This window comes from Eptesicus fuscus, chromosome 16 (assembly GCF_027574615.1).
Source record: "Eptesicus fuscus isolate TK198812 chromosome 16, DD_ASM_mEF_20220401, whole genome shotgun sequence".
Lineage (NCBI taxonomy): Eukaryota > Metazoa > Chordata > Mammalia > Chiroptera > Vespertilionidae > Eptesicus > Eptesicus fuscus.
Genome location: NC_072488.1, coordinates 54739213 through 54752716, shown reverse-complemented (window position 1 = coordinate 54752716; position 13504 = coordinate 54739213). Strand labels below are relative to the sequence as shown.

Here is a 13504-nt window from a genome sequence, read left to right as displayed (position 1 = left end):
GCCAGCCAGCCCGGAGCCAGCCTGAGTCCACCAGGCTCCTCACCTCTAGAATAACCCTTCGTCGGCCCCAGGTGGAAGACTGTGGCATTCCTCCTGGAGAGGAGGTGTTTATTTTAACCCTGGCAGGGCTGGGAGGCGAGGCGTGGCCAAGGCAGGGCGGGCCCCCTAAGGGAGAGGTTACCTCCTGGGGAACCCACCCCAGGAGACGTTAGAATGCAATCCCAAAGGCCAGGCAGGGAGGGACTCAGGGACCATTTCATCTAACCTCTGATTTTACCCACAAAAGGACCAAGGCCCAGGGCAGGGAATTGCCACCAGGTCACCCGCGGGTGGCCTTCTCCTGTGGCCTCCTGGCTCCTGGGCCAGTGCCCTCTGTTTGCTCACTGACCATCCAGGTTTCCTCAACATCTACAGCTTCTGACCCACTGGGCACCCTCTCAGGGACAGGGAGGGAGTGGAATCGGGTATCGCCTCCACCCTGGAGCAGCTCATTGGCTACTGAGCCTCGAAGGCAAGCTGTCATTCGGAAGAAAAAAGGGCCCCAATCCTGTGAGGCTCAGAGGGCAGAGCAGGCAGCGATGGCGTCGAGTTCCCAGGGGGAGTCACCTGTTGGCTTTGTGGCCTGGACAAGGGTTTACTCCTCCTGCGCCTGAAATTCCTTACCTGTACACGAGGAATGACAATTCCCATCTGTGGGGTTCTGAGGATTCTCGTGAAATAACCATGTAAAAGCGCTCCGGACCAGGCCTGGCACTCTGTGTAGTCGCTGCTGTTACTGTCCTTGTTGTTCTTTCATTCGTCTACGAAAGCACTTTGTAATATGAACGTTTCCAGGAGAGAAACGGGGTGCCTGTGAGGCAGGGAGACCCCCGACACTGGAAGGGCCCAACGCAAAGTTGAATGATGTTTGTGTGGGTGTTGGCCACCCTCCACTGCAGGGACCTGCTCCTTCGCGCCCCCGGGCAGCAGTGGGGCGTGCCCTGGCTGGAGAACCCGACCCCCATGCTACAGTGCGGCCCAGCTCTCCGCGCTGCCCGTCCTGGGCCTCGGCACCGTGTCTCGGGGGCAGAGCATGGAGGTGCTGGGCCAGCAGGGAGGACAAAGGCCACGTGGCCTTCTTCCCAGCTGTTCTGGGAGCTGAAATAAAAGTTATCTCAGAAAGAAAGACAGGTGAAAGATGGCCCAAGGCCTGAGCATGGGGCAAAGGCGCCCCAATCTGGGGCCATCATAACCCCTAAGTTGAGGGGTGGGGTGCCTAGGAGGAAGTCTGGCAAAGAAGGCCCAGCCCCACAGACTGGTGTGCCTTCCCAGCCCCCCTATGGGCCTTGGACACGGGCGTGGTCCGGTAGGAGAAAGGCCCGAGTCTGGGATGCCGTCCTGGCCAGGCGACACCGACCTGTGCAGGCAGCACACGCAGCACAGCGAGATGTCACCGCGTGTCGCCACACGTGTTGCCCTGGGCCTTTCTCAGAGTGATAGCCAGGAGGTTGCTGCCGATTTGGCCTCGGCACAGAAGAGGAGTCCAATCTTAAATTTTCTCCGCTAATAAAAGGTCACAATAATCCCTGTCCAGCCCTTGTCTTAGGGCTGTAGGGAGAGCAAATAATTTGCAAACCGTGGACACAGCAGGAGTTAAGGCAGCCTGGGAGGAGACAGTTGTGTGCATCCAACGGTCCCAGTGTGCATACTGTTTGATCCTGAAAACATGATGCTAGTGAAAAAGTACAACACAGAAGAAAATCTTCTCTAACAAGCCATCCGTATAATAAAAGGCTAATATGCAAATTGACCAAATGGTGGAATGACTGGTCGCTATGATGCTCACTGATCACCAAGGGGCAGACGCTCAATGCAGGAGCTGCCCCCTGGTGGTCAGTGCACTCCCACAGGGGGAGCGCTGCTCAGCCAGAAGCCGAGTTCACCTCTGGCAAGCACAGTGGTGGTAGTGGGAGCCTCTCCCACCTCCATGGCAGCGCTAAGGATGTCCAACTGCTGGCTTAGGCCCACTCTCGGGGGTCGGGGGAGGGCAGGGAGCGGGCCTAAGCCGTTAGTCAGACATCGCCTGAGAGCTCCCGGACTGTGAGAGGGCACAGGCCAGGCTGAGGGACTCCCCGAGTTCACGAATTTCGTGCACCGGGCCTCTAGGGTAAAGTAAAAACAGATGCCCAATGTGCAAAAGAACAGTATGGAGTTAGCAAGAACACATTGCCCTCCTTAGAGAATGAACTGGGAGGCGTTTTGTCAGACGCCATCTGCTGAACGGCACTGGAAGCTGTGAAGGGTACAGAGGGAGCGGAAAGGACGATCCTTGCTTTCCCCGAACGTGGAGACACTCAGCATGTATTTAGTGAGCACCTGCTGTACATCAGGCCTGGCTGTACACCAGAACCAATGGAGTGCACAAAGCAGCAAATTAGGCCTTCAACCAAATGGCCAGCACTTCGGGGGGGGGGGGGGTCAGAGGTCAGGCTGAGGTTTCATAAGGTCACTCCGCCCTGGAAAGTGTAGAGAGGAGGGGTTTCTGGGCAGGCTGCGTGGAGTTATCTCCCAGAGGGAATTGTGACCCCAGCCCCTGCCTTCCCTAGGACTGCTGGATACAAGAACTGACCTCTGTGGGCCAGGCAAGGGCATTTTCCAGCTGCTGGGTTCCTCACCCGAGAGGGAGCTGGATCTGCAGGGATCCCCTCCCCCGCCTTGGTGTCTCTACAGAGACCCACATTCCTGGGACCCCTATATTGAACACTCTGGCCTCCCCACACTTCCCTGGGGCCTCCCTGTTTGCCTGGGGCGGTTCTTACCAAGAGGGGGCTATCACTGATGGTGCCCCATCCCCACAGTGTGTACCTGCTGCTCCACCTGCAGGACCAGGAAAGGTGAGTAAGCAGGCCGTCCGCCGTGCGCTGCCCTCGCCTCGGGAGGAGGCTCTAACCTCAAGCTGGCACCTGACCGGGCTCCCTTTCCGCTGCATGGTCTGGGGGGGAGGGGGGGTCAGGAGGTTAACTCCTTAAAACAGCAAACCTGTGTTACCTAACGGTGTCTGCGGCTTAACTAGGCAGATCCGGCTCAGGGTCGCTCGGGTTGTAACATGTCGGCCAGGGCTGCCGTCCCCTGAAGGCCAGATGGGCTCGAGGATCTAGGGCAGCTTGAGGGTCCTTACAGCATGGCAGCTGCCTTCCCCAGAGGAACGAGAGAAAAAGAGAGAGAGAGAGAGAGAGAGAGAGAGAGAGAGAGAGAGAGAGAGAGAGAGAACATGAATGAGTGAATGCAGCAAGTCACGGTCCCTGTTAGCACCTAGTCTTGGAAGTTGCCCATCACCATTCTGCCTTGTTCTGTTGGTTGGAAGTGAGTCACTGTTCAGCCCACACTCAGGGAGGGAATTCATCTTCACTTCTTGAAGGGAGGCCTGGCCGAAGGTGTGTGGGGCTGTTTTCAAACCAGCACAGGTCGTGCTTCCTTGAGCTCCGGGAGGAGGCCACGGGAACTCTCCAGGCCTCCCCTCCATGTGACGAAGCCCTGCAGGCCCGGGGTTTGGTCCTGCGGCCACCAAGGGAGCCCTGGTCCCGCTTTGCCACTTACTAGCTGTGTCACCGCGTGTGGGTCACCTAACCACGCTGAGCCTTGTTCCCTCAGCTTAAAACGGAGATGGAGATCCCGCCCCCCTCATGTGCTGCTGCGAGAGAGTGGTGTGAAAGGGGGTTTGGGGGGGGGGTGATGGTGATGATGGTGGTGATGATAATGGCTGTAACCCGGGGCACCTAGGAAACCTCGGGGGAAGGGGAGGAGCCTGGTCCCCTGGGCCTGCTGCTGTCCTCTGTGTGACCACTGGGTGGGGCCATGGCCACTCTGCAGTTGGCCACGTTGCTGTCCTGACCTGCTCCTGCTGTTTCCCTAACCTTGACTGGACAGCTCAGGGACTAGCAGTGGTGCTAGGCCCACCCAGCTCCCTTCACCCCCCCGGCCTGCAGCTGCCTGCCGGTGTGAGGGGGGCACGCACAGTGCCCGTTCCTGCCTGTGCACCAGCCCCACGCTGCTGAGGCCTGGCACGTCCCTCCCACGTCGGTGGCGAGTAGGAGGGTGTGAAGCTGCGCTATATTTCTTCATTTAAAGTTTTCTCAATGCCAAGAATTTTCTAGGTTGTAGAAGACTTGGGGGTTCGGGAGGCCATAAGCTCAATGTGAACTGACAGAGGAGTCATGAGCAGGGGACGGGGAGACCACCCTCCTGCCCTGGCTATGACTCTGACCAGCCACGTGTCCCTTGGGGCCTCCTGATCCACATCAGAAAGGGTAGGGCTATATGTATAATTATTAAGTCATACATCTGAAACTAATAGTGTTGTCTGTCAGTGACACCTCAAAGGGAGGGCAGGAGGGTGAGAATGAATGAAGGAGGGAGGAGAGAGAGGGAGGGAGGGAGAATGAAAGGAGGAGGGAGGGAGGGTGAGAATGAATGAAGGAGGGAAGAGAGGAAGGGAGGGAGGAATGAAGGAAGGAAGGAAGTAAAGGAGGGAGGGAGGGAGGGGGGCTGCACGCAGCTGCTGCCAGCACACGGCTGGCCGATCTCGGGCCTGACAACCACGCAGTCCCAGTGGCCACAGGCGGCTGTTTCTTCCTGTCAATTCACCCTTTAAGCTTTTCAGTTTGTAAATTCCGTGAGCCATTCAGAAAGCCTCTGTTCTGAGGTCCTGTCACCTGGGGACCAGGGAGAGGAAAGCTGCCTTCTCCAGGAGAGTTCTGTGCAGCTTGCTGGGAAGTACCCCAGCCCCCTACCCCACCCACCCCGGCCCCAGGACACCTGCTGGGTCATCACCAGAGGCTGCGTTTCCAGGGCACGTCGGTGGGACTGCAGTTGACTGCAGGAACCGTAGTTTGCTTTGGGGGAAGGCAGCCGGTGGGGCTCAGAGGAGGCCCCGGCTGCGGTGGCCCTGCCTGCGGTGTGATCTGGGAGCCTTTGCCCCAGGTCTCCCTTTTCCCGGCCCTCTTAGCACCCAGTGGCCTGAGTTCCACTTGCTCCCTAAAGTGTGCTTGCAAGGAGCCAGCTGATGCTTCTGCACCCCTCCCTGTCCCTGCCCTCCCAGCCTCAGGCCACCTCTGCAGTGCAGGTGTGGTGGGAAGTGCCAGCAGATCACCGGTGTTAGGGCAGCTCTGTTTTGCTGGGGGTGTGGCGAGGGGGGGCGGGGTGCCTGGAGGCCAGCTCTGGGCAGTGACACAGGAGAGTTCAGCGGGTCACAGGTACTCTGGTCGGAGGGCCCTCCTGGTCCCCAGAACTGATTTTCATTTGCTTCTCAGGTCGCAGGAGAACATTTCCCCTCCCTCCCCGCTTGCTCCATTCCTGCCCCTCTGGCAGTCGATTCCCTGTTGTTCCCTCCATCTTTCTCTGTTTCGGTTCTCTCTCTCCTGCCCCTACCTCCCTTCCTCCCTTCTTTCCTCCCTTCCTCCCTTGGTGTAACATAGAACTGAACTCTGTGGTGCTGCTGGGAATGAGCATAGAGACGGATTTTGTTTTTAATCACGTGTGTGGGACATCGTTTCCAAAGCAAAGTCACCCCTATTTCCGTTCTCCGTGGGGTGGGGAAGGTGTTGTGCTGAGGGTGGCTGGCCAGGGGTCCTCGGGCTCAGCGGGAGCGGTCCGAGGGTGAGACGTGGGGGGTGTGTGTGCATGCAGGTGTGTGTGCTTGCCTGCCGCACGGCGTGAGTTTCATCTCCAAGACCCCGCCCTCACACGATGTTCTCTTCTCTCCCCTCGGTGGCTGTTGGACGTGGATGTAAGTGTTCCAGGCGGGCGTGCTCTTCACATGTTTGCCGTGTGGGGTGTTTGCTAACGCGGGGCTTGTTCACTGCCTGCTGGGTCAGGGCGCCCAGGGCTGGGTGCTGATGGGTCTGCTGGGCCTCTGAGGGCTGGGAGCCTGCCAGTGTCTCCCTCCTGCCCTCACCCCGTCCACAGAGAGAGGAGGAGCTGCCTCCCAGCCTGAGGAAGCCCTGCTGACCTCGCTGAGACAGATGTCAGCCCAGGCCGCACCCCTGGCCCTGCTGTGAGAACCAGAGGGACCCCCGCCCCTTCCGGGGCCCCCAGCCGCGGGCACTGTGGTGGGAGCCCTGCAGGCTCAAGGCCCCGACTGCCACCTCCCGAGACCTGGAGCGGGTTGTTGTGCCAGGACCTTCCACGGGAGACTCCTCCTGTGTCAGTGGTCTCCGGAGCATCACCCTGCTCAGCCACTCGTCCTCATCTTCATCCTGGTGCCCCCCCCCCCTTAGCAGGACCACGTTCTGTGGGGTTTCTCTGAGAAAATTGAAGGCTCCTCGCAGAAATATAGATGATAGATAAGCCGCAGTAAGAAAAGTGGCGCTGGGGGAAAGGGAACAGGCGGGTAAGATGCTGTGTCACACAGAGCCCACCGGAGGCTCAGCGCGTCCAGGGCGCTGATTCTCATGGTCGCGAGGAAGGCAGAGTTGCAAACAGCATTCTTGGCGGAAACTCTCGGTGAATAGTGATCAGCAGGGCTCTGCTCTTAGCAGTAGGTTCTCTCGGTCGCTTCCATCCAAGGCTGCTCACACTCGCCCCCTTAGCTCCAGCCTCTGCCGAGTTGAACACTTGCTTTGTGTTCCTGCCTGGATACCCGCGTTCCCTTTGACGGTCACCCCGAGTGAGCAGAGGATCACTTCTTTCCTACCCTTCAGTCTGTGCTGGAGGCAAAGCCATTTGGTTTCATGCTGAGCTAGTGGTGGTGGCGGGAGTTACTGTTGTTACGATTTTGGCAATGTGTGAGTTCATTCTCGGCCTCAGCAACTCCAGCCTGCATGGCTGAGCCGAATTGCGGGGTGCCTGAGGGCCTTGTGGTGACTCTGGGCTGCCTTCCGAGCCCAGAGGGGTCAGGACAGCAGAAGCCCTGCTCCGGGATTTAGAGGCACAGACTCAACCCAGCCCCGAGCCCGCTCCCGGGATGCGGGGCTCCTGGCAGGGACGGAGCTGGCCAGGCAGCTTCTGCAGTTTCTGCTCTGATCTAAGGGCTTCTGTCTTTCTCTCTGCCCTCAGGCCGGAGGTGTCTGTGCCCAGAAGCAATTTCCTGTGGGTGGGTATTGAGTTCTGATTTGGGACAAGCGCTGAGCTCTCTCAGTGATGTCAGCACTGCGCCTCGTTCAGGATGGGAGGGAGGATCTGCCATGCACCCCAGGATCAGGATGCTTTCTAGGGGGCCGAGGCAGTGAGACTGACATGAGAACCAGGGCACGCAGCACAAGCCCCGTGGTACGGACTCCAGGCGCTGTCCCGGCGAGGGAGAGGAGAGGCCAGGAGGGCCAGAGCGTTCAGGGAGGGTTCTCTGGAGTTGTCAGTGTTCGGAGTGCAGCTGATTTGGGCAGGGGAAGGGACCAGAGAATAACTTAAACCCAGAGAAAACAGGCTGGGGGACACACAAAGCAAAGAAATAAAAGGAATCTTAATGATCTCAGGCTTGGCCCTTAAGGAAAAGTGCTGCTGAGTAGGCGGTTAAGACAACTGTGTTCTCGTGCTGCCACCTGCTGGCTATGCGGGAGTACTGCAGCAATAGTTGGGCAGCTGCTCAAATTTAGGGTTCGGTTGTTAGTTTTACTTAGCCCACACCTGGTGCTTTGTAGTCTAGCGAGTCCCCTTTTGGTGGAGGGAACACACTGGTGGCTGACGGTGATTTTAGGAGCAGGAGTAGGGTGCAGTCGAGTTTTAGGAGGAGGAGGAGGAATAGGAAGAGCGCTGGTTTCTATCTGCAGGCCTCAGGGCAGTGAGCAGGATGATTGAGAGCCCCTGTCTTTGCATGTTGTGATTCTAGGTAAAAACAATAGATAAAGTACAGAAAGATGCGTCAGTGTATGTCAGATAGGCTGGGTATAGGCATCTCGACTAAGGCACTAGCTGGTCAGATGGCATGGAACATGCTCAGCCTTGAACATTTAAAAAATGCTGTGCATTCCATGACGTGGGTTAATTCTGGAGCTCTCCCTGTGGAGGCGTCGAGGCCGGCTAAAGCAGGGCTCCTGCTGTCATTTTTTAAAAATATATTTTATTGATTTTTTTTTTTTTACAGAGATGAAGGGAGAGGACTAGAGAGTTAGAAACATCAGTGAGAGAGAAACATCAATCAGTTGCCTCCTGCACACCCCCTACTGGGGATGTGCCCGCAACCAAGGTACATGCCCTTGACCAGAATCGAACCTGGGACCCTTGAGTCCACAGGCTGACACTCTATCCACTGAGCCAAACCAGTTAGGGCTCCTGCTGTCATTTTTGAGGTGAGGCTACTACTAGATTGTCCTTTGCTTCTATAGGACTTGGCCTTGGAAATGAAACATCTGCATAGCTTTGCTTAAGCTTCTCCATGGGGCTTCCCGGCATTTCACATGCTGTTCCTTAAAGAACACTTGGAGCCCGGCCAGCATGGCCCAGTGGTTGAGTGTCAACCTGTGAACCAGGAGGTCACGGTTCGATTCCCGGTCAGGGTACATGCCTGGGTTGTAGGCTCAGTCCCCAGTGGGGGTTGTGCAGAGGGAGCCGATCTGTGAGTCTCTCAGCAATGATGTTTCCATCTCTCTCTCCCTCTTTCCTCTCTGGGATCAAATATATATATATATATATATATATATATATATATATATATATATGACACTTGGAGCTGGACATGCAATGTCAGCATTGTTGTAGAATGGAGAACACAGTGCTACTCCCCTCTTGAAATCACTGCCTCTCCTTTTAGAGGAGACACTCTCTCCACAGCACCCTTCTGGTGTCCCAGGTCTAAGCTGCAGGGGCTGACACATCTCCGTTAAGCAGCATCTTTCTTCTCCCAGGGCAGCAGTGCCCCGTCCCGTTGGTAGCTCATCGGTAGATTCTGAACCTGTGCCTGTTCCTGTGCACAGTGTGTGGTCAGTCACAGCTGCTCCCTCGCCATCCGACCCCCGCAGGATCCCCAGAGGACTCTGGCTGCTGCTTCAGAGGGAGGATAGAGCTAACAGGCCTGACGTTCCGTGCTGTGTGCTAACCTTGCCCTGGCTGCGCCCCACCCCCACCCCGTGCTCCTTTCCACACTGACCCTCCTCGCTCACTTTGTCTCCTCTGTGTAGATTGTAAATGGACATTAAGTGGTTGAGGGAGATGTGGCTGAGGGTGGTGTGAAGGCGTGGGAGCCCCACCAGGTCCAAAGCCCGTTGGCCTTTTCCGACGAGGAGGAGGAAGACCTGCTGGATTTCATGTACAAGTATAAGACACTTCGAAAGACGGAGTTCCCCCTGGAGGTACACGGTGTCTGGGCCGGGGGGGGCGTGTGTTTGTGCAAGGGCGTCACCCCGGAGACCTGGGTGTCCTGGACGACGTCTCCTGGGGCACCCAGCACCCAGCACTGCCGAGCGCCTGGGCGGGAGGCTCTCCCTCCATCCCACAGGCCCGGCACTGGGCAGCATCCAGTTATTTGCCAAGAGCAGAAAAGACCCTAGCAATTCACTTTGGAAACAGGAGATGGGATAGTGCCTAAAGTTTTTTTAATTGGTTTATATCTTTAAAATAAGCCTATGTAAGTGAAAAGCAATCCAAATGAGTGTTTTGGGGGAAGAACTCAGAACGTGTTATCTGACAAGGTTTTATAAATATATTAGCTTGTTTATCAGTGTATCTCCAAAATTCAGCAGAGTGCCTGGTACAAAGTAGATGTTCATAAAGTGTTATTAAAAGGACACAGCGCTTTAAAATAACCAAAAGCAATACACTTGATATTTGAGCTGTTGCCAGTTGTAGATGTGGATGGACTTTGGCAGGAGGGCCAAGCCTGGAGCCTCCTGGGCCTTGCTCTGAGCCTTGGGCTCAGGTGCAGGCCTGGCAGAATTGGGGGTCCCCAGAGTCTTCCTCTCGGCCCCTCTCGTCACCTCTCCTATTCCCCATCTGCTGGGTACTGCGGCCTGAGAATCCATCTGAGGCACGCTGGGAGTCCCTGTCCCTGAGGCCCAGACGAGGAAATGCACTGGCAGGTTCCCCTACACACACAGCAGGCCCGGGTCCCATTCACACTGGGACTGCAGTCAGTAGCCCGCAGGGTGGGGAGTCCAGCAGATTCCTCTCCAAGGCGGGCCCTCAGGGCAATGCTGAAGTAGAGGTTTTAGTAAAAGGAGTTCTGGGTTTGGACACCGCTGGAGGAATCCATTAGGGCCTGGGAAGCCCTGGGGAGGGTGCCAAACTAGGGCCCGAGGTTTTATTTTTTAAAGCTACACAAGCCGCTTTGCCTTCAGCAGCCTGAGGCAGATCACTGAACAGGTCACTGTGTTGCTCGCTGCTGTAAGGGTGCCGTGGTCCTGACCCCAGTGCCTGCTGGGCACGGAACAGCACTGGGAACCTGACAGGACCTGCCCTCGGGAAGAGGGGGGCTGGGGAGTGAAGGGGGGCGGGGGACTGAGCAAGCACACCTGCCCAGGGTGCAGAGCCCCCCCTTGTCCGCTCCTGTGGGAGCCGCTGTGAGAACAAAGGAGGTGACGGTCCTGGTGGTGTGATGGGCCTGGGGGAGGGGCTCAGGAGTGACTCTGGGGCTGGGTGGGACAGGGGACCAGAAATAGCAGGAGGGAGAAGGAGAGGGAGATGGCTTCTGGTGGAGGTAGAGCTGCGGAAGGACAGTGTGTGCAGATAAAGGTGAGTGCCGAGCAGGCAGACAGTGGTGTGAATTCCCCGAGTGCTAGGCTGGGAGAAAACTCTACATTTAAAGACAGTGTTTCACTCTGTTGTGTGGTTTGCCATGAATTAAAGGATTTCCCATCCAAAGGGGACTGGGAACCTGGTGATGGAAATGTTGAGCACTCACTGAGAAACATGGGGCGGCGGTTCCAGAGGAAATAACAAAGCGAGGGCAGAGATGGGAGGCGGTTCTCTCTGCTGAGTCACTCTTTCAGATCATTTTGCTCCCGAGGCAGAAACAAGAAAGATGCGTCATCCTTCGCTTGGGAGGCCAGGGACTCGGGAGAGCACGAGGGGGCGGCCCGGAGAGGGGCTCCGGTCCTGCTCTGAGCCCCCAGCCCAGCCCTGAGCTAAAGGGACTAGAAGTCTCACCACAGCCCAGCCCGGCGCTGGCTGCACGAGTCCACGGTCATGCACAGTGAGAGATGCCTCTTTCTGCTTCCTCGCCAGGCACCGCCTAGACTCCTTCGATCTCGCTTCAGGAAGAAAAGTACCTCATCCTCAGCCACTGAAACCACATGAGTGAGATGAGCCAACAGCACCGGATACACCGAACGTTCCTTCTCTGCCTTAAGAGCTATTCACTAACAACACGGCGTCTGCAAGCTGGTGTGCTGTGTGCAGCCTCACAGACATGGCCTTCTCTCCCCTCCCCCTTTTAGGATATTGTTTTCTCCTTTTCTTTATTTTGCTGGGAAAGGCTAAAGGGAAGGTAGTGTTTGGGGGGTGGTGTGTGACCCTAAGTCTTCTGAGGTTAGTGATTTTCCACAGTTGGGTTGTCATTACAGACAGCAGTGTTGATAGAAATACGAGGGAATCCCCCCACTGCTGAGATGTACATTTGTAATTTATTTGTTGCATACTTCATTTTTAGTCCTGTAAATGCAGACAAAGCCATTTTTTAAAACTGTTTTTTGTTCTTGGTACTAGTACCTTGGACTACAGTGTACATATTTATGGCTTTTGGCTTCATATAATGGACTTGCAAGGGCTGCCAGAGGTTCTGATGAAACAGAAGTTTAAAAAATATTTCTGACTCTAGAGCACATCTTAGATTGTGCTTAGAAAGCTTCCAAATAAACTCCAGTTCAGCGTCCCTTTCCCTGGGGACGCCGGTCCCTACGCTCAGACAGTTGTTTTGTCCGTATGTCAGGGAGAGGGGAGCAGGGAGGTCAGGGACACAGCCCAGGTAAGAGGAGAGTCACAGGAAGCTCGTCTTCCCCTTGGGTTCAGGGTGAGGAGCTTCCGAATCCTTTGGGGGGGGGGGTAGGGGGAGGGGTTACCATTTGCCTTGGGCAGGTGGCTCCTCCGGGGGAAAAACCCTTGGGATGTGGACTCAGAGCCGTTGTGAGGAACCATTTTGAATGTTTCAGAACTTCCTGATGAACTATTCCTCCTCCATGGTAACCTGTGCTGTGACCAGCCTCCCCAGGCAGAGGGGCTTACGCTCTGAGCGCCTTCTTCTAGAGAATACAGCAGAAACACCCACCTGCCAAACAATGCAACACGAGAACCATGCTTTCAGACGTGTGCTATGAGACCCCGAGGCAGCCGGGCCGGCCAGACGCCGGGTTCTGGGCGGGCGTTGGAGGCCGAGACCTTGAGGATGTGACTTGCTCCTCAGCCCCTTCCGCCCGTTCCCCTTCTGGCTGGTGCAGTGTGAACAGGAGGGAAGTTGCAGGCTTCGGGGCACGCCAGGTCTCAGTGGGCATTTCATACGAGCCCAGATGGCTTGGTAGGAGAATAGCACACCACCCAGGGGGCTCCCCACTTAGTTAGGAACTTGGTTAGAAAAGACGGATCTGCATTAAGTAGTATTTTGGCCCGAGGTAGCTGCTCTCCCCTCGGAGCTGAACCTAAAGGCAGGTGTGTGTTTGTGCTTGGAGCTGGTGTTTTCTCTCAGTGTAATGCATGCAGTGGTTCCAGCCCTGTTATTTACAGCACTTGGATTGTGTTTGTTCGTAGATGTGCCCTGAAGACTAGACAGGTTAGTGTTACCTTCCACACACAACTTCCCGTCAACCAGCTGTCAGCGGCCCAGGTAAAGGCCTGGGAAGGTGGGACGGCATCGGCGGGCTTCCCTAATGACACGCCGGCAGCATCCCAGCCCCCTCAGCGGCAGCATCCCAGCCCCCTCAGCGGCTTCTCCTTGAAGTCGACTGTTATCAGACACGCATATTAAATCCCTTTTTCCCGTAATTACTCTGAGGGGGACTTTGTAATTTACAAAAAGGGTTTAGGAAAATAAACCTAAAAACAAACTTGTGATTCAGAGGACAAACGGAAGCTGTCTGTTCATTGTCTGTGCCTCACACCCACTAAAACCTGCTTAGGAAAAACAAAGTCTGTTTCCTTTAGGCTCACTGAATAGTTGCAGAGGAAACATGTACGCTTTGGTACGTATCTGTTAGCTGGGAGTACCCAGGATCATCAGAAACAAGTGCATAAAAAGCTTCACGTGAGCAGCTTCCCCCTTCTTCCCCCAAGTAATGCCTGTAGCAGCAGAGATTATAATTCCAATGTGAGCAAGCTAGATTTTCACTATTTTGCGATGGACAGTTTTAACAAGTACAGACTGTCAAGTTTGCACTTAACTATGCCAAAAACAAATTCCAAGCGCTCTCCTCTCAGACATGCTGTATTACTTCTCATTCAAGATTTAAAACTACAAAGCTACCCAAACTGCTGTCTTAATGTAAACGTAACTATTTTCCTTCATGTGTTGATTAGGGAGTTGGTTTCTCTGTTAAAAACACTCATTGTACAACTGAGACTAGCCGTCATTTCTGGCAAAATGTTGTTTCCTTACTCAGCAAGTTGTTCT

General features: G+C 55.5%; 1 protein-coding gene across 2 annotated transcripts in view; it reads left to right on the top strand.

Annotated features, from left to right (window-relative positions):
• Nucleotides 1-11906, top strand: part of REEP1 (receptor accessory protein 1) — an 89999-nt gene extending 78093 nt beyond the window's left edge. The window contains exons 7-9 of one of the 2 annotated variants that reach the window (XM_054728221.1): nt 2838-2873; nt 9109-9260; nt 11131-11906. In XM_054728221.1, coding sequence (XP_054584196.1) covers nt 2838-2873; nt 9109-9260; nt 11131-11202 — 260 coding nt within the window. In that variant the 3' untranslated portion in view covers nt 11203-11906. The remainder of the gene's footprint in view (nt 1-2837; nt 2874-9108; nt 9261-11130) is intronic. The other variant, XM_054728219.1, reaches the window with a different exon arrangement.
• The last annotated feature ends 1598 nt before the right edge of the window (nt 11907-13504 follow it).